The 21,312-nt window shown below is 41.6% G+C and overlaps 1 protein-coding gene across 3 annotated transcripts in view; it reads right to left on the bottom strand.

Annotated features, from left to right (window-relative positions):
* The window catches only part of hipk3a (homeodomain interacting protein kinase 3a), a 32,034-nt gene that overhangs the window by 8,966 nt on the left and 1,756 nt on the right, over positions 1–21,312 (bottom strand). The window contains exons 2-16 of one of the 3 annotated variants that reach the window (XM_071506224.1): positions 19,105–20,120; positions 18,650–18,841; positions 18,242–18,423; positions 7,462–7,585; positions 4,768–4,887; positions 4,022–4,108; positions 3,549–3,733; positions 3,230–3,395; positions 2,503–2,626; positions 2,246–2,340; positions 1,920–2,074; positions 1,407–1,568; positions 947–1,312; positions 630–794; positions 277–551 (exon numbers count right to left, since the gene is read on the bottom strand). In XM_071506224.1, the coding sequence (XP_071362325.1) occupies positions 277–551; positions 630–794; positions 947–1,312; positions 1,407–1,568; positions 1,920–2,074; positions 2,246–2,340; positions 2,503–2,626; positions 3,230–3,395; positions 3,549–3,733; positions 4,022–4,108; positions 4,768–4,887; positions 7,462–7,585; positions 18,242–18,423; positions 18,650–18,841; positions 19,105–20,118 (3,412 nt within the window). In that variant the 5' untranslated portion in view covers positions 20,119–20,120. The remainder of the gene's footprint in view (positions 1–276; positions 552–629; positions 795–946; positions 1,313–1,406; positions 1,569–1,919; positions 2,075–2,245; positions 2,341–2,502; positions 2,627–3,229; positions 3,396–3,548; positions 3,734–4,021; positions 4,109–4,767; positions 4,888–7,461; positions 7,586–18,241; positions 18,424–18,649; positions 18,842–19,104; positions 20,121–21,312) is intronic. The other 2 variants (XM_071506230.1, XM_071506238.1) reach the window with 2 other exon arrangements.

The following is a 21,312-nucleotide window of genomic DNA, read 5'->3' as shown; positions in this document are numbered from 1 at the left end:
TTATTACAGGTTTTTTTTGTTTCTGTTGTCAGACAAGTACAAAATAGTAACTGAAACTCGGCCGATTAAGATTACATGTTATCAGCAGTTACAAGCCATTTCTATGGTATATTTGTTTTGCTGTTGAGTTGAAATATCAACAGTCTTTCTTCACAGTAGCTCACTCCACCTTTAAATGTTAGTGTGCTGTATGAGATAAATAGGAGCTAATCAATGAACATGTGTAAGCATCAGAGGTCAGTCAGTACACATAAACAAATGAACATTTCCACTGACCTGTTCTCTGGATACGCTCCTCTGTGCCCTGACTGTTGTTGTTCTGCATTCTCATTGGTGGAACAACCATTGTCCTGACACCACGGGCACTCCTGCCCTGCACCACCGGGGAAGGCAGTGGTGCTACCATGGACGCCAAAGGTGGGCAGCTATTGTGGTTACTGTTGTCAAGGTAACCGTAGTGGCTGTTGCCACGTGGAGAGGTTGATGTGTCGGACGTGGGGGAGCCTTCCACTGTGTCACAGCCGCTTTCATGGCCGTCATCCTCAGACATGCTGAATGCAGAGAGAAAAACCCCATTAAGCTGAGTGGAACTAGAGTGGAAATAAGGACACACTTTAACCAATGACTACCTGTTGGGTCTCTTGCATGGCGAGATAGAGGGGCTGGACTGAAGAGAGTTGGAGGCCAAGGAGTTGGTGCTGAGGCTGCTGTCAGGGCTGCTGAGGGAACACACTCTCTCCATGGACACACTGGTGTTTCTGCACGCCTCACACAGACACTCTTCTTTACACCTACTGACAGAAAAGTGCAGGTTAGCGTTAAAGGCTCAAACCAAGATAAAAATCTGTATTCCAGATTTTGCTTACAGGAGACAGTGACTCTTTCAGCTACTAATAAGTACTCTGACTGATTAGAATCAACATACATTGTGTTTGATGTTACTCACTCGCTCAGACGGCACCTCTGAGGGTCCTCATCCTCGTCCTCTCCATCAGTCAGTTCACTGCGAATGCTTATTACACTGGGAGCAGGGCTTGGTGTGTCACCCATCAGGACTGCCACATCTCGTTGTTGTTGACTGGATAGGTTCAGCTGTCTATTACCATTGGGCGCAACCTCTCTGAAGCAGCTCACTTCCTCCTCTGCATCCTCTTCCTCCTCATCTGTGTTTTGAACTTCCAGTTGCCTGGTTTCCTCCAGAGGCACCTCCCTCTGAGGCTGCTCCCTCCCTGACACTGCCTGTCCAACAACATCAGCCATCTTGGGGGTCCGACATGCTGATACGTGGATGTTACTGGAGTGGGACAGGTTCCTTTTTCAACAGAGACAACAGTTGACATGTTAACTATAAATAAAATGGCAGAGCAGTTTAACTTTAAAGACCTGCCTAAGATGCAGAATCTCACCTGTTGTGGCTGTGTCTGTTCCTTTTATTGGCTGGCTGGGGCCACACAACATGAGCTATGCCAATGTTGATTGGCTGATGGGCAGAGAGGGCTGGCATCTGATTAGTCAAGAGAGACTGCTGAATCACTGAACTGTAGTGGTTGCTGTGGGGACGCACCTTCCTGTTAAAAGACATAAACAGTAAAAAGACATGCATGAGAAACATGATGTCGCTTCATACACTGAGTTAAATATGTGACATGAATAGATTACATTCTATCCTCTGATGAAAGCAAACGAAAAACTAATAATTTATTTAATGCATTCTAAAAATCACTTTACAACCAACACTTTATATGTGATGTACAGATTCTTTGTCATGCACATGTGCATGTGGAACAACCAACTGTTTTAACCATTTCAGTGCATGTATGCACACTGAATACAACAAAAACATTTTTGACAAGTGGAAGTCTTAAAATATGGAATTTCCCAGACTTGAAGTTTGCATGAGTCAGACTTTGGTGACTCACCCCCAGTCGCTGATCCTTTGTTGGCCAGCTGTGGTGTCACTGGTTAGAGAGGATGGGGGTGGTGGAGGGGGGTGAGAGGGAGGAGGACCAACTGGAGTCATCTGCTGCCACGCTGCTGGGACAAGGAGCTGCTGCCCCCGGCTAGACCAGGCCTGCTACAGGGACAGAGAAGGAAAATGGGGAATGATGTATGATCATCTACATTTCTACTTACTGACACTGTTAGCACTTGCATGCTAACAGTTTGTTTGTTGAGGTACGGTTTAAGCCTCAACAGAGTGCTACTATACATGTCTACAGAAACCATGTCTGAATCTGTGTCTTACCTGAGCTATTACACCAGGCCTCACAGGTAGGGGCTGTATGGGAGGGGCCTGAGTTACCATGGGAACAGAATACCCTGCTGGTTGATTAAGGTTACCTTTAAAATAAAGCATAAAATAACCATATGTCATTAATACAGATGAAAAAGGCTGTGGTGAAGTTTAATAGCATCTTTGTGAAGTTAAAGCATAATCATTAACAGTTAGTTAATTTATACTGGAACTGAGTGATGCCTTCCAAATACGAAGTCTCTGAATACCTTGCATGGTGGGAGGACAAATAAGAAGGGCAGGTGGGAACGAGTCACTGCACCCAAACTGACCATTCCCAGTTGTTAGAGCTATTCCTGGATGCAACACGGAGGGAGCCGACTGTGTAATAGTCTGCATTAGAATAGAGCACAGGGAGCACAGGGAGGCGGTGACAGGAGGACAGCAGAGGGGAATAAATAGACAGGAGAATAAAGAGGAGAAAGGTGAAACAGTCATCAGAAAAGGGATTTAGAAGAAATGAAGTGAATGACAAAGAAGAGAGACAAAAACACAGTAGAGACATGGCAACAAGATTAGGAGTAACACCTGAGCACAATGACTGGCAGTGCCACATGTGACGCAAACACCAAGACCATGATTTGGACATGATATGTTATAGCACCTTCTCTCCAGGAGAGGGCAACATTAGGTCATAAGTACAGAAACAGTTCACTGAAACATTATGTAACCAAGGATTACACATATTTATAGGCATATATTTATGTCTCTGTCTAGAAAAAACTGGGCGTCACCAAGAGATTATGTGTAGTGGCATAATTTTTAACCAAAATAATCCAGCCACTGCCAAGTTTAATGAGACTTAGTGACTTTAAAGGCTCAATGGCATTGCCAGCAGTTAAAAAAAACTGACTGTGGCGTCTTTGCAGCACTGACATAAAAGATTACTGAGGCACTGACTAACAGGGAAGTAAAACGTGGCAAGCACAAACTGACCTGAGTGTGGACTGGTATGTTGCTGTAACCCAGCGGGAGGCCAGAGGAGGCAGTGGGGGCTACGGGAGGTCTTGGGAAATGAATGGTGTTCTGGTTGAGAGCGTCAAAAACTGCATTGGTGTGCCGGTTGTGACACAAGTCCATGATTCGGAAAGATGACTGCACACTGGAGGAAGAAAATTGTATGACTGGAGATCACACTACACTCAACCAAATTGTGTTTATGCCTTTCCTTTGTGCATTGACTGTTACTACAGCAAGGAGAAACAAAATAGTCAGAAAACAAACAAGCATTTGCCAATGAAAACATTAGCCTTACTGGTTACTATGTGGGTAGTCCAGCAGATGAGTCATAGTGAGGAAGGGGTGATTGAGGACATTGGAAGGTACAGTCCTGTCCTCTGCATCAATCAGCAGCATGCTCTTCAGCAGAGACACAAACTCCCTCCTGTCTGCCTTCTCTGCTTGCATGTCACTGTTATCAGGACTCAGCACCAAGTTCACCTAATGGATGGAAGCACGCAAACAGGAAAACACTGCATGAGCAACAGTTCATGTTGCAATTAGTTAAGAAACACAGGAGCATTTGAAACAGCTGATATGAGTGTTGTGCAGAAAAACTGACAGGTTTCAATATGTTTTATTGAGATTTGATCATGAAATGAACATTTTTTGTGAATCACATTAGTGCCTGAACTTGGCCTATAATTTTTGGATATGTCTTACATCTCATTTTTGTTCAGCACAGTATGAATCTGAATTTTGAAATTGGACTGCACTGGCTGTACTCACGTGTGCTATGTCATCCAGACAGCTGAAGATGTACTTTCTGGCCTCTTTGGATTTAAGTCCTGTCTCTTTCTCATGCTCTTCTGTCGTCTGGAGGAAGAACACAAGTATTAAGGTGAAGAATCTCAAGTATGTGGATAGAGTAGGTAAAGATTTTTTTTTGCATCTCTGTGTTGTACACTTGTACTGGATTTGTCAAGTTTAAATGATAAGGGATTAAAGGTCAAAGTATTAAGTAAAATTAACACAGGCAGTGAGAGCAAACAACGTGTGTTCCCAGGCAAATTAGTGTGGTCAAAACGTTGGGAAGTTGGGATCTTGCTGGGAAGTTCATGTACAGATAAATATTAGTCTCACATTCATTTAAACTTTATTTGGAGTCAGCCTGGCAGGTAGTCTAAACACAGTTTCACATTTCCTTGCTATTTCTTCAGGGTGTGCAGGCTTTGGCCTGTTTTGAAAAGCTTAGGCTGCTGTTTCCTATTGGGAAGGCAGCGCTGCAGCTTCACACAGTTTCTCTCACTGCAAGAGCCTGCGATGAATAGCTTCTGCTTTTTTTTCCTGCTTTTTTTTAGTTCAAATTTCATCATTCATCTGTGTGTGTCTGTGTCCTCCCCACCACCTGCATCAGTGACATTGATGTGTGGTTGAGAAGAGAATGTGTGCATTGTGTTTGCAGGTCTAGAACATGTTTGCATATAGCAAGCATTTTGTATGTGTACATATTTGTGTGATTTGTGTGCAGGTACTTTTAGTCTCCAGGAGGCGTAGGGAGAGTCTGACTCTTTGGAGAAGAAACGAGAAGTCTTTGTCCCCTTGTTGAGCAGGTGCTCAGCAGGCAGGCCCTGAGTCTGGGAGATGTACCGGATCTGAGGAGAGAGTGACAGGAGACGGAGAGGAAGAGGAAGAGGAAGAGGCAGAGAAAGGGCAAGGGAGAAGCAGAAAATGTCAAAAATCAAATGTTGTGAGATTAAGGTAAAGAATGCATGGGAGAAGATTATAGAGGTAAAGGTAGAGAGAGAGAGAAGAGAGAAATTATAACTACATAACCAAAACTGGTTGCCTTTTTTAAGACCAGGGTTTTAAGTAGGCCAAAGACTATTTTTGATAATCAAAAGGATGCACTACATTATCTGCAACATCTAAACTCGTGTTATACTCCAAGATCTGGATTTGTCCAACTACTGTAAGTATCCCGTTATCTAATACAGCATGTTAAATTCCTGCACTTCAACCTTTAGTGCTTTGCCAAACTGACATAGTTCGAGCACTTCACAGGCCCAAGGCGGATGCAGTACAGAAGCCAAACACAGGCAAGGGAGTCAGAGGTCATCAATATTTGTTAGCAAATCTTAGCACAACTAACAAATAATGTCGAGCACTGAAGATTCAGTTTACGATGAAAGAGCTGTGGCTTAAGACACAGCACTTAACCTCCACATGTATCCTCAAAGTTTCAAGTCTTCAATTCTCTTACTTGAACTGAAGAGACAGATTGAAATGTCTCAATCTGAATGTGAACTTTATGACTACAGCCGGCACCATGGATCTAACCAGTCATTTTCGACCATTATGGAGAGGATAACTGCAACAAAGAGACCTCTATCTCTAAAGAAACATATTAAGTCACAGCACAGCTTCAATAGGAAGCTTCATTTACTGTCAAACATATCAGGCGGTGTGATTTCACACAGCTTCACAGCACCACAGAACCCTGGTGGGGTTTTTGTGATCAATAAATCCATAACATTTACTCTCTCACACACACAACTCGAAACCTTCTCACCTGACACAGATGGTAAAGTCTACTGCACGAGTTGTTGTTTTAACTAAAAATATGATATGAATAAAAACATGCAATTTCATTACATGTTTTCACTGGAGGTTCCAATCATGACGATGTCATGATGCAAAACGACATGGCTCAGTTTGACTGACTCCCTGACTATAAAAATGGATGTCTACTTCCTGTTTGTTTTTTTTTGTTGTTATTTTTCTAGTTTTTTGATTCAAAGATTACGGCCAATCCAGCACAACTAAAACCTGGTATACTTCTTATCATGGGTCACTATGAAGTGAACATCTGTAAATTCCCAAGAATTTACTCAACTTTCTGGTCTGCCCTATTTTGATTACCCCTCAGAAAGAAAAAAAAAATACTCCATGAAATTCCATGACCAATGGAAATCCTACAGCAAGGTTTTTCAGTGTGCGTGCACATGAGCACACGTGCACATGTCTACAGCCCAGAACAAACACACTGACTGGCCAGAGGGCACTGGACTGAGAACCTGCTGATGGTGCACTGAACGCTCACCACAGTGTGTGTGTGCGTGTGTGCACATGTCTACCATCAGGCTTATGTTTATAAATACATTTTGCTGTGTAGAGTGGAACTGCAGTGAGCCTTGGCACAGCACTGCATGCTTTTGGGGGATCAATGTGCACGCGTGAGAGTGCGTCCTGGCATGGCCCTATGATACAACAGAGCTGTCACTGCTCAGCGAAGCTCTATCCGCCACAATCTCTGACTGATGATTGTTCAAACTGCTAGCTGCTGCTGGATGCACAAGTGACACAACGCCCAAAAAAAAAAAAAAAAAAAAAAAAACCCTCCAAAATCAGATGCATGCACGGGCATTAAACAGGGTCCCACCAAACAAGCCATCAGTTCTTTAAAAAATGTTAATGAATGAGAACGTTTGGTGCTGGCGTGTACTATTGAAATGCAGCCAATTTCAAACATTTAGTTTGGCAAAGAAAACCATACAAGTTAGAGCTTTGGAGAACTTTGTAGATGCCCATAAAAGGTCAAATTTCTTTTTTCCCCAACATAATAAATGTCAAGACATGACAATACCATTAAGTTTTCCCTTTTTCAAAATGTATAAACTTGTACATTGAAAACATGATGGGCTTGATTCTGATCTTCACAGAGATGCCTACAGTCAAAGACAGGGTAAGCCTGTACTTGTCTGTGAATGTGATGTGGGCCTTTTCCCATGCTCCTTCTCCCTCGCCGGGGGACTCCATTTAGAGTCCCAGCAGTACAGTTTAGACCGCGCAACCCTGTGGGAAGATAATCACACACTGCCAAGAACAATTTCCTGATTCACTCAGGCCAGATTAGTATGAGGTGAATTTCATGCTGGATTTGTTAGACTTCAGTCATACAGCGAGAGAGAGATCAGGGAGCAATAACAAATAAAGGTTTAACTATATAATGAGCACACTGTTCAGTTTTGGCTACTGGGAAAATACAGCACAGTGAATTCAAAAATTTTAATCTTGGAAAAATGTAATTTCTTTCCGTTTATTTTCTCCTCTTTACTGCCTCTCCTCTGGCGAGGGGATTTCTCTTTAGGGTCTCTCCTTGAGCGAGTGAGCGAGTGATATGGTAGCCTGTGTTTCTTGTACATGTGCGAGTGTGAGGGAAATGTTACCTGGTCGTACTCCAGTGCTCCAGGGTAGAGAGGCCAACCCAAGAAGAGCTCAGCTATCACGCAGCCCAGTGACCACATGTCTATGGCCTCGCAAAATGGCAGGCCCAAAATAATCTCTGGAGCCCTACAGAGAGAAAAGAGAAGCAGAAAAGGTTACGTCTGGAGTTGGTCACCATGTATAATCAGAAACCAGTCACGCGGCCACAGCCTGGAGGACAACATGTGTGTGACTGCACAGAGAGACAGTGCTAGGATCTAGTGTGCAGTTTTTGTTGGATAGACTAAGATGGGATAAAAGTGAACAGTAAATGTGTCTGGTGAGCCAAAAGGTACAAAAGCTTAGTTGGTAGCACAAACCCTGTCAACTATATAAAAAATACAAGGAGTGACTCTAGGTTTAGAATAAACACTATTACTACCCCATAGTGTTACCTGCATAGAAAAAATATGGCAGCAAGGCAGTGTTCAACTTCCCAGCCACTGCTACAAAAGCACTAACATGTCAACAATGACAAAAGCACTACATGGAATTCATCACTGTCAAACATGAATCCAACAGCAGAAGCATTTCAGGGTGGTGCTCAGGAAAAACACCTGATGAAGCATAATTACAAGCAAGTAGTGGTAGATTTGTGGGGACTGATAAGAGAGTCTGACACCTGAATGCTTCAGTGGTTACTCTTTTGGAAGGTTAAAAACAGGAAGGTAACATTTAGCTGTACGGATGTTGTCCTTGTTGATTAATATTAAATAACATACCCAGTGTAACCATCCTAAGGCTCAACTTACGCAGTGTCACTGACGAGAAGTATGGGTAACATTTCAGTGAAATGCAACAAGACCACATACCACAGCCTCCAAAATGACAACAGACATTAGTCAACACCTATTGCAACGAAAACTGAATATAGAGAGAATTCATAATGGAGATGTTGTGCTGAATTCCATTAAATAGATGTTTATTTTTCTGGTACCCCAGTGTATATTTTAAGCACTGAAAAAAGATCTGTGATGCGTGGCATTCATCTAACAAATGCAATGCTCTGTAATAATACATTATAAAATTTGTCATACGACTGACATTTGATGAGTTATTAGACTGTCTAGGTCACAGATGTGTGAATTCTAAGCGTGTTTAATTACGTAGTGGTTAAGGGTACCACCTTTGTCAGATTCTGAATAACTGAATAAATGCCACACATTTCCACTCGTCTCATCATCAGTGGATTTTATATTTTATATAATCTTGTTCTACCTCTTAAATTATGTTTACTTTGTAAAGAAACCAAGTTGAAAAACTTGAATAAGGCTTAAGAATAACACAACTACATGTTTCTGTACAAGAAATTATGGTCTCATCAACAACAAGGATATTCTGGGCTCTCACATTGAACATTACACCCATATGACGTGCATGCAGTGTTACTGCAACAAAGAACTAAATCTAATCTCTTCCGACGAAAGCACTTATGCAATTCAAATGGGACTAGTAATCTTGCAGTATTTGTGTGAGGTACTGTATGAAAACAATGGGCTATTAAGCCTGGACACAGCAGCTGAGCAACAGTGCTGCAAATAGTAACCACTGCTATGATGACCACAAGGGAAATGACTGTTGCCGAGCAACAACCAGACACAAGACCATAATGTAACAGTATTACCAATGGGGCCATTGCTCATGGTTCTATGTGTGTATGACTATGAACAAATGTACATCTATGCAACCATACGTGTAGATACACAAGTCTATCACTTATTCAGCACAGGCGATGCTTTCTGCCCCTCTTGGCCTAGAGGGGGAAATTACACTGCTATTTCCTACTGCTCCTTCAAGAGGAAGAAGTCAAGTTATGTAATATGAAAAAGAGCCTTGGGGGAGACTTGCCTCAAACATTTACAAGACCATCCTGCAAAGCAGGGACAAAGACTGTGGTTTTCCGAGTTTCATGACAGTTTTAAGTGTTACAATAAACAAAGGTTGATTTGACCAAAGAGAAACATGTCCACCAACAACAGGCTGTTCACACACCGGAACAGGAGGCCGTTACAATACAAATAAAACGCCTTTTAAAGGAATATAAGACATTCTGATGATATTTACAGAGAAAAGAGAAAATAAATACAATTAAAATACCATAAGTGAACAAACTACTGTAAACTACTAACTAAAACAACTACTAGCAACAAACAATAATACATTATTATCGCTTAGCTTACACTGCACATTTAGGATGAACTAAGGGCAAATTAGGCAACTGCTCAAGATTACAAAAACTTAAAACCAATGTACTAAGCTAACTCAAGAAGAGGAAACAGAGATTAGAAGGTTTTGGTTTTAACTGTACTTTAGTATCACATCCATAGCTGTTGCTGTTGCTCAATGTTTGAGGTAAGAAAACAGAGAAAGGGAAAAGTCTTACAGCAAGATCTGACCAGTACATTTAACATTATGCTGCTAAAAGATGAACAGATAAACTGTTTAACCTTCTCCATAACATTGTTACCTGATTTTCAGTGTTGTCAGAATTGTCAGTGGGATCATTCTGGTTGATTTAATAAATAAAATAAAACATATTGTCCACAAACACAGGCTCAGAGTATAGTTGTCCATTACAGGCCTATGACAACAATAAACAAACATGTACACACACATAGTTGTGGGAAAGGGGATTATAGGGGACAAAAAATAAACCTAAAGAGAACTCTGTGTGTGTGTGTGTGTGTGTGTGTGTGTGTTGCTGCTCCCAGCTATACTGGCATAGTCATAAAGCGGCAGCATTGGCCCCAGCTTTCCAGAGCTGTAACAGCTCATCACATAACACACATCTAACAAACCCGCGCACACACCCACAGGTGTTTGGCAGCCAGACCAGGTTCCAGAACTAACTAGTCACACTGGAGAGTAGCCGTTACGACAAGAACAAACGCTGCAGACTGTAAGGTCAACACTCTGCTGCAACAGAAATAACTATGGTAAACAAGTGTGTTTAGGTTGTTGTGAGTGGTGTTAAACATGAGGAGACAGGTCACAGTATAGGACATGTGATCCCAGTGCTTTTACACCAGACACAAAGCTGATCCATGATGATCACATATCATATCTTGCATGCAAATCTACTCCTCTGTTTGCCCAACTAAAGGATGTGATGTTTTTCTTGAGCCTTGGAAAAATTAAATATGCTTTTAGATGATGTGATGGTAATTTCACTAAGAAAAGGGAACCTTTCATTTGATATTATAACAACCTGTCTGTGTTGCCTTCTAAATCAGACTCACCTGTCTGGTCAATCGAATTCATTCACCTGCTCCTGTATCCTCCTGTTGTCTAACTGATACCAGATTGTAGTTTTACAGTAAACTGTACTATATTGTACTTAAGAATTTTACTTAAATAAACATTAAACCATTAAACTGCCTGTGTGGATGGGTCTTTGGATTTTGGGGTGCATTTTGTTTTTTTGTATTCTTTTTTCCTTTCTTTTTGTTCCCTATGATTTGTGAAATACAAAAAAAAAAAAAAAAAAGAAACAGTGGACCTTTTAATCTTGTATGCAATGTTTCCACTAATAAAACATGTTGCAAAAAACATCCTTTCCAGTCCTTTCTTGGTAAAGCTCCAACACAAATTCTAAGTCTCTATTCATACTGCTGCTCTTTAAGACTAATATACTAATGTTTGATTTCACTTGAGGGCTGTCAATGACTACAACTATTAGCCTACCTAACAGTTCCTTGTAAAAGGCCGCTGTGATCCAGGAAAACTGGGTGGAGGACTTGGCCACATGACAGGAGTCAATGAGGCAAGCAAGCAACAAGTAAATAAATCAATAATAAAAATTAACTAGTCTTCAATATAATCAGGCCTGAACCTGAATCCACAGTTCAAAGTGAATAGTGACTGTTTATGACAAATTATGCATACCTTAAATTAAAAAAAAAAAAGCAAGGCCAAATTGAGTCTTCACTATCAAACATCAAACTCAGGTCATAACCAAAAATATTTGTTTAAAAAATGAAATGCTTAATAGAAGGAAAGGAGAGAATGCATTACATGAGTCCTAACAGCAGATGTGAGTTCAGTCATCACGTGTCTCCCTACTGTCCTTCAGAACAAAGCAGCACAGACAACATAAATCCACAGACACTGCTGAATGTCTTTTCCACTGTTTTAATTCCCAAACCAATAAAAAAGTCCCTGGTCGGATTGAGATTCTTATTCTACTCTTGTTTTTTTTTTTGTTTTTTTTTTTAACTGGAGCGCAACTAACAGTGTGAGCCTGTCATCAAAACTGGCCCAAGGTTAGATGTAAGGGGTTACTCAGGATCTGACTTCAATGTTGAGAACATGGTGAAGACATATCCAAATCAGACAGTTGAACAGATGTCTAACAACACATACTATTGTGATGCAACTAGGTGCAGGTGTGAAAGAACACTTAATGGCTGTGACAAAGAAATCACACCTGGATAAAGAAAGCCTAACACAACCTGCCACAAATCAGTAAGCGTGCTTAGGCGATAGTCTTCTTTCCTTCCACCTGATCTGCTTCGCTGAATTATTCACATGGCCCAGTGCTCCGTTTTCATTGAGGGAGATGGTTTTACGTCACCAGCCCCCACAGGACAGAACAGTCACCTCACCAGGCCCTGCTGTGTCACGCTACCATGGCAACAACACATTAGAGCATGACAACCATTGAATAGCTTCTGCCAGAGCTGTCTATCTACAAGAGTTACTCTTACAAACTCAATAGAGTTCAAGTTCATATTACCACCTCACAGTATTTTCAATTTAAACACAAAAACTTTCCAGGTGACTAAGCAGGAATTCAGCCTGAAGGTTGCACCTGCATGACTGCAGCTCAACAATAACACCTGGGGCCCAACATAGAATAATTCTAGATTCTATTTGCTTTTCTATGGACTAATAGGTTGACACAGGTCGATAAATGAAATAATACATGTGGAATACATAGTTATCAGAATCTAAAGAAGAAAACAATTGATGGCAGTTTAAATCCTGACTAACTTGAGAACACTTGTAAACATGTAAATAGGAGGATCTGGGCATGCTATCACCTGAGCCAGTGTCACCCTAGTGAGTCAGAAATATGGCTACACCCATATGCCACCACAAATCCAAACTTAATCCAGTGATGAACTTAATTAAAATGTTCAGCATATTAAAAAACGCACTGCTACTTGAAACCAAAACGGCAGAAAAGGCCAATCAACTTACTCCTTTAAGGTGGCAGCATGCTACATGGATAGGAGTGTACTGACAGGAGGAGTCAACCTGAGGCAAGTAGCACTAGCAGTACAATGGCCTATAACTCCTCTTGGTCAGGTTTACACTGACAGAGAAAAACTAAACAGACTAAACAGTTCAATCAAGATTTGTACTGAATCAGGGCACTTTATCAGGACAGCCATACTAATACTGGGTAGGGCCTCCTTTTACTTTTAAAACAGCCTCAATTCTTTGCGTCATGGATTACACAAGTTGTTTGAATCATGTCTATGTTGACATGATTGCATCACATCATTTCTGCAGATTTGTCAGGTGAACATTCATGCAGCCAATCTCTTGCTCTATCACATCCCAAAGGTGTTGTACTGTTTCAGATCTGGTGACTGGGGAGGTCACTGAAGTTCACCAAACATTTTTTCCCGTTCAAACCGGTTTGAGACGACTTCTGCTTTGTGACATGGAGCATTATCCTGCTGGAAGTAGCCATAACAGGATGCGCGTGGTCAGCAACATTACTCAGATAGGCTGTGGCATTCACACCGTGATTGACTGGCATTAAGTGTGCCAAGAAAACATTCCCCACACCATTACACCCCCACCACCAGCAGCAGCTGCCTGGACTGTTGACACAAGGCAGGTTGGGTCCATGGATTCATGCTGTTGAAACCAAATTCTGACCCCACCATCTGCTGCCTCATCAGAAATTCATCAGACCAGGTTACATACGTTCAGTCTTCAACTGTCAAGTTTTTTTTTTTCTGTTCTTGACTGACAGGAGTGGACCCCAATGTGGTCTTCTATAGTTGTAGCCCATCCACAACATTGTGCATTCTGAGATGCTTTTCTGCTCACCACAGTTGTAAAGAGTAGTCATCTGAGTTACCATAACCTTTCTGTCAGCTGCAACCAGTCTGGCCATTCTCCTCCATAAACTAGACTGTTGTGCATGAAAATCACAGGAGATCAGCATATTCAGAAATACTCTGACCAGCCCAGCCGGCACTAACTCTCATTCCACAAACAAACATCACGTTTTATCCCATTCTGATTTTTCATGTGAACATACACTGAAGCGTCTGATCTGTATCTGCATGATTTCATGCATCGCACTGCTGCCACATGATTGGTTGATTGGATAATTAAATGAATAAGCTGGTTCCTAAAAAGTCCTCAGTGAGCGTATAAACACTCCTAATTAGCATTCACTCTAATTATGACAATGTTGGTGACCTAAACCTTCAGTGTTTGCTATATACTAATTGATACAGGCTCAGTAATTCTTTTTTTTAGCACTGGGCCTTAAGCATTTAAACGTTTCTCATGTGATCCTAATTTAAAATACAGGCACACTATACTCTACAAACCTTTACCAGCATCAATAGACATGAAGAAAGTAGATCCGATGTGGATATCCAACATATCCGTGTTGGATATGTGACCTGAAACATTATCAGTTCCACTTCATCTGGGAGTGACGGATGCAAAACTACATTTATAATTTAGTTTACATTTTGATCTCAGATTGTACCTTTATATGAGTTAAGACAAGCTTAATTTTAACTAACTTTTTGCATCAAAGCCACATTTCTGGAAATGAGACTAACTGTGGTTCTGGAAAAACCAGGGAAAACCCCAGAGCAGTTAAAACAAAAAACAACAAAAAAAAAAAATCTCCTACCCACTGCGGTGAGGCCAGCATTTTAACAGCTTCACTATGGTAACAATTCAGCACAGCCATTATATAATATAAGCACTAGAGATGAGACACTGTGTCCTGCAAATCACACTCCTGATAACCCGATGTTCAAACAAATTGACTGACACACACACACACTCCAAGAAAGACAGACACACTGCTCTAGGATTCAAATGACATAATCATTTAGATGAGTGTGTGGTGAACTCTTGCTATGAACACAAATATTTACTTAACCACACTTACATACAGGCCTCCTATTGCAAATGCAAATGTGTATGCACTACCTGCTGACTTCATGGCTAGACCAACTCCCACAAACCCACACAGTGGAAGTCAAATGGGATGAGGGGCAAATGCAGAGAAAAGATGGAGGATCCTAAGTGCTAGAGTATCATTAGAAGCTAAAAGTTACTGCATCTGTACTCTTTGAATAACTTTTCAACCCAATGGGTATGCTGGGCGATATGGACCAAAAATTATATCTCTGTGTTTTTAGGCTGAATGGTGATGTTCAATTATAGGTTTTCATCTCCTGCTTAACAAAACACACAGCTGTGCAAATAACAATAAACATGTAAACACCGTTTTTCTTCTCACAAACCAGGTCTTCAGTGTTTCCCACAGGTTGAGAATTTACTTATGATGGTGGTGGGTGGTGCGGCGTGTGACCAAAGTGCATGCAGAGACTCCACAGTGTAGAGGGTAAAAGTATAACTCATGTTATTTCCTGTAGCTACAAATGTCCCCAAAACACCTCATATGCAGACTATGAGCAGATGCTACAATTTACAGCAGCCACTAAGTTGCTACAGCACAGATGTTGGGCGGCGAGGTTGCACGTAAGGGTGTGTGAGACGAGTGATGTAAACACTGCCATCGTCTTACAGAAGAAACAGATTATGTGATGCAACATCAAATCGATATAAAATGTTTTGTCACATCATATATCTCACTTAAAAATATATCAATATACCTTAAAATGGTGATATATCACAAAGCCCTACACGATGGCCTTTCATAAAAAGGCGCAAAAATAGATGTTTTAAAGAGCAAAGAAAAATTAAAAGAGCAATATGAAATTGCTGCACACTACTGGTGGCGCCAGAAAAACATGGCCATGTTACATTTCAGTAGATTTCAGGTCAAATATAATTTTGTGGCTCCAGCAGGTAAAGTTACCAACCTTGACACTATCCTCTTTACCCTTTATCATATCTGAAGTGAGCTATTGTGAAGCATGTTTGGGTACATTGTGTAACCTGCATGAAGGATCCAGCCTTGGCAGCTGCTGCGTGGACAGGGGCACACATATGAGCACACCCAGAAACACACAGGAATGTCTGAATGTTTTTTCCTGGATCTAAATGTGGGTTTTCACACACCACATTCTTCCTTGGCCTTTTGTGTCCTGAGTGACCTTCCTGAAATGCAGTGCCAGTCCATTTTAACTGCACTATGATCTCAGTGTTGCCGACACTGCTCAAAGACAAAACACACACAGGCACACATGAAAGCACACTCATACACACTTAACCAGGTCAACTGAAAGCAAAACCTTTGTGTTATGCAATAGCTATAGCTCCAGTCTCCTCCTCACCTCTCAGAGAGGGAGGGCTTTAAAGCAGCTTGCTTTTGCTAAAACAGAGAAGTAACATCCAGGGTTAACTCATTTTGATGCTCTGAGGCTCCTTGTATTAGATTTTAGTCTGACGGAATTTGTTTCAAGACAGGAAGCCCCCACTTTTGCGTACCACCTTAGTTAGTTATCTCATTAACTGTTGAGATAACCGAAAAACTGTATTCCTTATGGGGTAATAAGATCAGCCCTGCAGACATTGGAATGGTGGGTGTGTGCAGTGCATTCACTGCAGACATAGCTAGTAACTCAACAGCATTTGTCATAGATTGCACAATGTTTGAAGGGTTTGTAATAGTTCACCCAACCCGACCGACCTACTTGCTGAAACTTGCTAGAAAGAGCATAGGTAAAAGAAGTTGCCAGCCTGCTGTCCCAAAGTTAATAAAGAGGAAATACTTTTCCTTGGAGACAAGCTGGGACGTCATAAAATATGTCACATGGCACCAACTTCCACATGCCAACAAGACCACAATAAGTCATCAACAATTTACAGTTCATTTCAAACAAGAGGACAGGGTTTGATGTTGCACAGTTCTGCTTTGTCCAATCTCTATATTTTGGTTTTTAACCAGAGCTCTCACTTAATGTATTGTGTGGCATAAAGTGTTCTTACAAGCTTACAGCTTAGGAACTCAATGTTCATTCGCAAAACCATGTCTCAAAGTTCACAATTCTGGCTGTGTTTCATAAGCTGTGTTTCCTTCTCACCATAGCCTTAGAGACATGCCAAATATTTCATGACGCTGTTCCTCATATAAACATCTCAGTTCCTCTGCACGTTATGCAAGACCAGCAGAGTTTAGGGCGTGACGCACTGAACATGGATCAGATATTCATGCATGCAGGCATGTGGCCAAAAATGCATATGTGCATGAAAGGATGAGCAAACAGAGAGACAGCAGGCGAACAGAACAAGAAGTAAAGAAAGAAACCGAGAAGGGGGGGGGGGGGGGGACATATGTGCTGTACATGCCGTGGAGCTCCCAGTGACAAAGTGCAGGTTAATACAGAGCAAGAAGAGAGAAGGCCTAAACATATTAATCTTGGGCAACACACATAAACAACAATTAACCACGGAACTACGTCAGCTCACCATGATGGCAAATGATGTGACATTTCACTTCAAGACATATTGCATCTTTCTCAAAAATATTTTACCCTGTTAATCTCACTCATGAATATTTTGCACTACTTGAAACCAGCTGAGTTTCTTTCTGAGGTGTGCAACTATGACTTCTTTTCAGCGATTTTTGGTTTCTCTCATAACAAAACTGACTATCATTCAAAATTAATTACATTTCACTTTCACGTGTTAACAGTTTATTCTGTGTCAGTGATGTAATGTGACTTATGGCTTATTGTAAATGGCTATCATACCCACGCAATCAACTACTGACTGTTAATGCAATGCTAATTCATTGTCTGCCTCAATGCCTAAGCCAAAAAAAACTGTATTTAGAGCATAAAATAGCATTCTTACACAATAACACCAAAAAGTTTCAGAGCAAAATTTGGTCCAAAATTAAACACTATGCTTATCCCTGGGTAGGGAATAGAAAACTCAACTACGCAACTCATCATAAATACAGACTCTGGATTGTGGAAACAACAAACAAGACCTAATCTGTCTCCATAAGAGAGAGTTTTCTCATATGAGCCAAAGGCAATTTCCAGAGAATCAGGTATGAACATTGTCTGAAGAAGCCCTTGCAAACATGTCGCACACAACTGGTGATTGTCGTATGAGACGCGTTGCCAACCACTGGAAATAATCTGTTTGGTTTAGGCGAGGCACGGCACCTGCATAGAGCATGCAGGAGGCAGCATAGAAACGTCATCAACACACCCAACTGCTTGTTGTGAATTCTCCCAGCTATTACCTTCTCTTTTCACATACAGGCTCAATCTCAAATTACATGGACTTTGTACAAGGGAGGTGGCAGGGTGCAGTCTGTTTCATGTCTGGTCGAACTGACTCAACATTCGCATTCTCACATACCGCTCCTCTGGATACTGTCTAGATACGTTCCCAGTGTTTGTCTAGATACGTATGCAGAGCATGTGTGAAAGCACAAAGGCGAATGTAAAGTAGAAAATATGCTGATACAAAGCTGGTTGTAATAGTTTTGGGGACTAAATAATAACATTAGTGAATGGTGGATTATTTAGAGGTTCAAGTGAAGGTCCTCACCTGTAGTATCTGGACTGCAGGTAAGTGGAGCACACAGCCTTGGAGACATGACTGGCTGAGCCAAAGTCGATGACCTTGACTCTGTAGGGTTGCCTGGAGGGGTCCACAAGCATGATGTTCTCTGGCTTCAGGTCAGCATGGATCAAACCCAGAGACTTTAGCTTCTTTAAGGCTGTTGCCACCTGAAAAGATTCACATTAATAAATAGAGAAATGAGAAAGTGTGACACTCAGCAAGTGATTCTAGGCTCAAAATTGGCTGTGGGAATTCAAGAACAGTGATTCCCAACTTATTCTTTAAGTCTCAGGCTGCTCACAGTGTTTAACACATAACATGTTGATGATTCTTAATGGGCAAGAAAGCTGTATGTGTTATTTCCATGTATGGCTGCAACCGAGGTCACTTTACCTGCTGCAGAATAGGCCTGATGATTTTGAGTGGCAGTGGGCTGAACTTGTTCTGTTTAAGGAAGTCATAGAGGTTTTGCTCCAGCATCTCAAACACCAGGCAGGTGTGGCTGCGGTGCTGAAAGCACTCCAGAGCACGTACCACATTGTGCTCATCTGCATTCTCGCTGCTCAAGCGGGCCAGGATCTCCACCTGGGGATTCAAAAAAATGGGCTCAGCTCCAATCATCAAGTGTAAATTAAATTCACAGGAAAACTTTAGCTAATAGGCAGTTCTGTAGCAGCTAGAAAAATCAAACGCTGTCTGTCTCATTCTTAAAAAAGAAGCAGTATTTCTGTTGTCATGTGCTGCTGTAAAGCGCAGACAGAATTGGAGCAAGCCCTTAAGCTGATCCACAAGTCAACTAAAACATTGACAATGATACATTTACACAACGAAAACACACAAATCCTCACCTCAATCTGTCCCTGACGAGCATAGGATGGATGGTTCTTCAGTATCTTTACAGCCACTACTTCATTTGTTCCCCTCTTCCAGCACTTCACCACCTGACCAAATGTTCCACGACCCAGAAACTCCAAGACCTCGTAGCTGTTCTTCAAGGAGCACAGAACCTCGTGCTGAACTAACTGATAGTCACCATCTCCTGATCCATTTCTGGTCACTGTAGCTCCTGCCACTGTCTCAGTACTACCGTTAGTTTCAGTCCCGGTCACTCCATCAACCTTGCTGTGTTGAGCAGGCAGCGTTCCCCCGCCCACTACTCTGACAGTGTCTGCATTGTTCCCGGTGCCGGTTTGCAACATGGCCACAGGGGGAGGAAGTGCAGGTAGAGCAGATACCTCCTCCACTATCTGCATGGTTCCAATGCAGTTGTTCTCCTGCGGATGTTCTCTATTGTCACCTGCCGTCTGTTCACATCTCTGGGTGGCACCTGTGTCTTGAGGGTTAACGTATCCCCCTCTAGCTTGTACTCTTCTGTTTCTGCCCTCTTCCTCCTCTGTTCTGATACAGGCCCTCCTCAGTAGCCCGCAGTCCAAGCCTCCTCCTGATGGAGATCCACCACTGTCCCTGTGAGGCCTCCCTTCCTGTGGGCCTCTGCTATGGCAAAGAGTCTCCTGATTCTGGATCCCAACTGGACGTTCTTTTTGTCGCTCAAACCTCTCCTCTCTCTGTGATCCGGCTGCCTGCAATGCCCACGCCTCCCTCTCTTCCAGCTGCACTCCCGTTTGCTGTCTTCCTGAATCAGCACTGGCTGAGGATGGGATAACGTTGTTGGGATAAGCAATGCCGTAGTTGACTCCAATCACGTAGGTCTTGGGTGGGGGTCGGTGCTGAAAGGCTCTGCTGGTGTTATTACTGCGGTGGGCTTCACCTGTGTGTCTGCTGGTACCACTTCTGCTGGTTCCTAAGGCACTTGTTTGAGCTGAGTGCATGTGTGATGGGTAGACCAAGACTTGTGAGGCCATACCTAAAAAACAGTAGATGAATAAAACACAACCCACCATAAGCAAAGGTTATAGAAAAGCTGACACAATTTCACAACTGTTTCAACATGTAAATATTAAAATAGGACTGTAAAAAAATCACTGTTTAAAAAAAAAAAAAAAAAAAAAAAAAAAAAAAAAAAAAAAAAATCCAACCAAAATTCTGTGTAAAGACAAATTAACTGGTAAGTCTCAAAATAGCACCTCCCCTATCACCATGCTCCTGAGCAAGACTGCGGTCTAAATAAAGCAGTCTTAAAACCTGCCAAAGCAACTATGCATTGAAACCATCATGTCACCCTTACTGGAAAGGGGAACTGGTGAGCTGTAATTGGAGATGGGGGAAGCCCATTGCATCGCTAGCCTGTCCCTGCACACTACACTGAAGGGTCAGTTTCACACAAAGTAGAATAGCAAAGCAAGCAGTATCGCAGGGGGGAAATGATACACCATGAAGCATTAGTGTTCTGTAACGCTGACATTTTTGCAGATGCACCTATTACTCTGAAACCACTGTTCTCTGATTTTACTTATCGATAAACCTTTCCAAAATACTATCCTCAATTTTCATATGCTTCAAATCAAAATCTAAATTAGTCAAATGCTGAAGAAAATTCATTAAGCAAGCAAACTGTGAGCTCTACTGGCTGCTACTGCTTCAGTTTCTGGCCTGTGAAATGCCACAATTCAAATGATATAATGCAGCAATCACTCAGAGATACAATCATCCAAGTCTCATTTGACTCTGCCTCTAAAATCTTTAAGATCTTTAAGACCAAGGAAGACGTCATGAAATTTACATTTAAAAACAGAATGGGGTTTCTTATTTATGGTTTGCCAGTATTCAATATATTCCACCACATTTTTACATTTACTTTTTAAGGCGACCCACATGTGATAAGAACATTCCTTTGATGGATATCTGCTTTGTGATAAGTTTTTGTTCAGTATATGAGGCCCATAACTGACCAGAAAAATATAATTCCATGGTGTTTCATCGTTCACAGATTTGATGATATTTCCAATTCTTAACTCTATTTTACAAGTGTTTTTAAGTAGAAGAGGCAGAGGCCAGGCCTACACATCCTAAATATTTCCAAAGAGAGACATACATTATCTGAGTTTACACTCAGGTGATTCCAATTTTAAGGCTATATCACATAAACACACTTATGA

This window comes from Trachinotus anak, unplaced genomic scaffold, assembly GCF_046630095.1.
Source record: "Trachinotus anak isolate AG129_WGS33_773 ecotype Australia unplaced genomic scaffold, CSIRO_AGI_Tana_v1 ptg000002l, whole genome shotgun sequence".
NCBI classification, from domain to species: domain Eukaryota; kingdom Metazoa; phylum Chordata; class Actinopteri; order Carangiformes; family Carangidae; genus Trachinotus; species Trachinotus anak.
The sequence above is the reverse complement of the archived record's forward strand: the minus strand, read 5'-3'. Positions and strand labels throughout refer to the sequence as shown.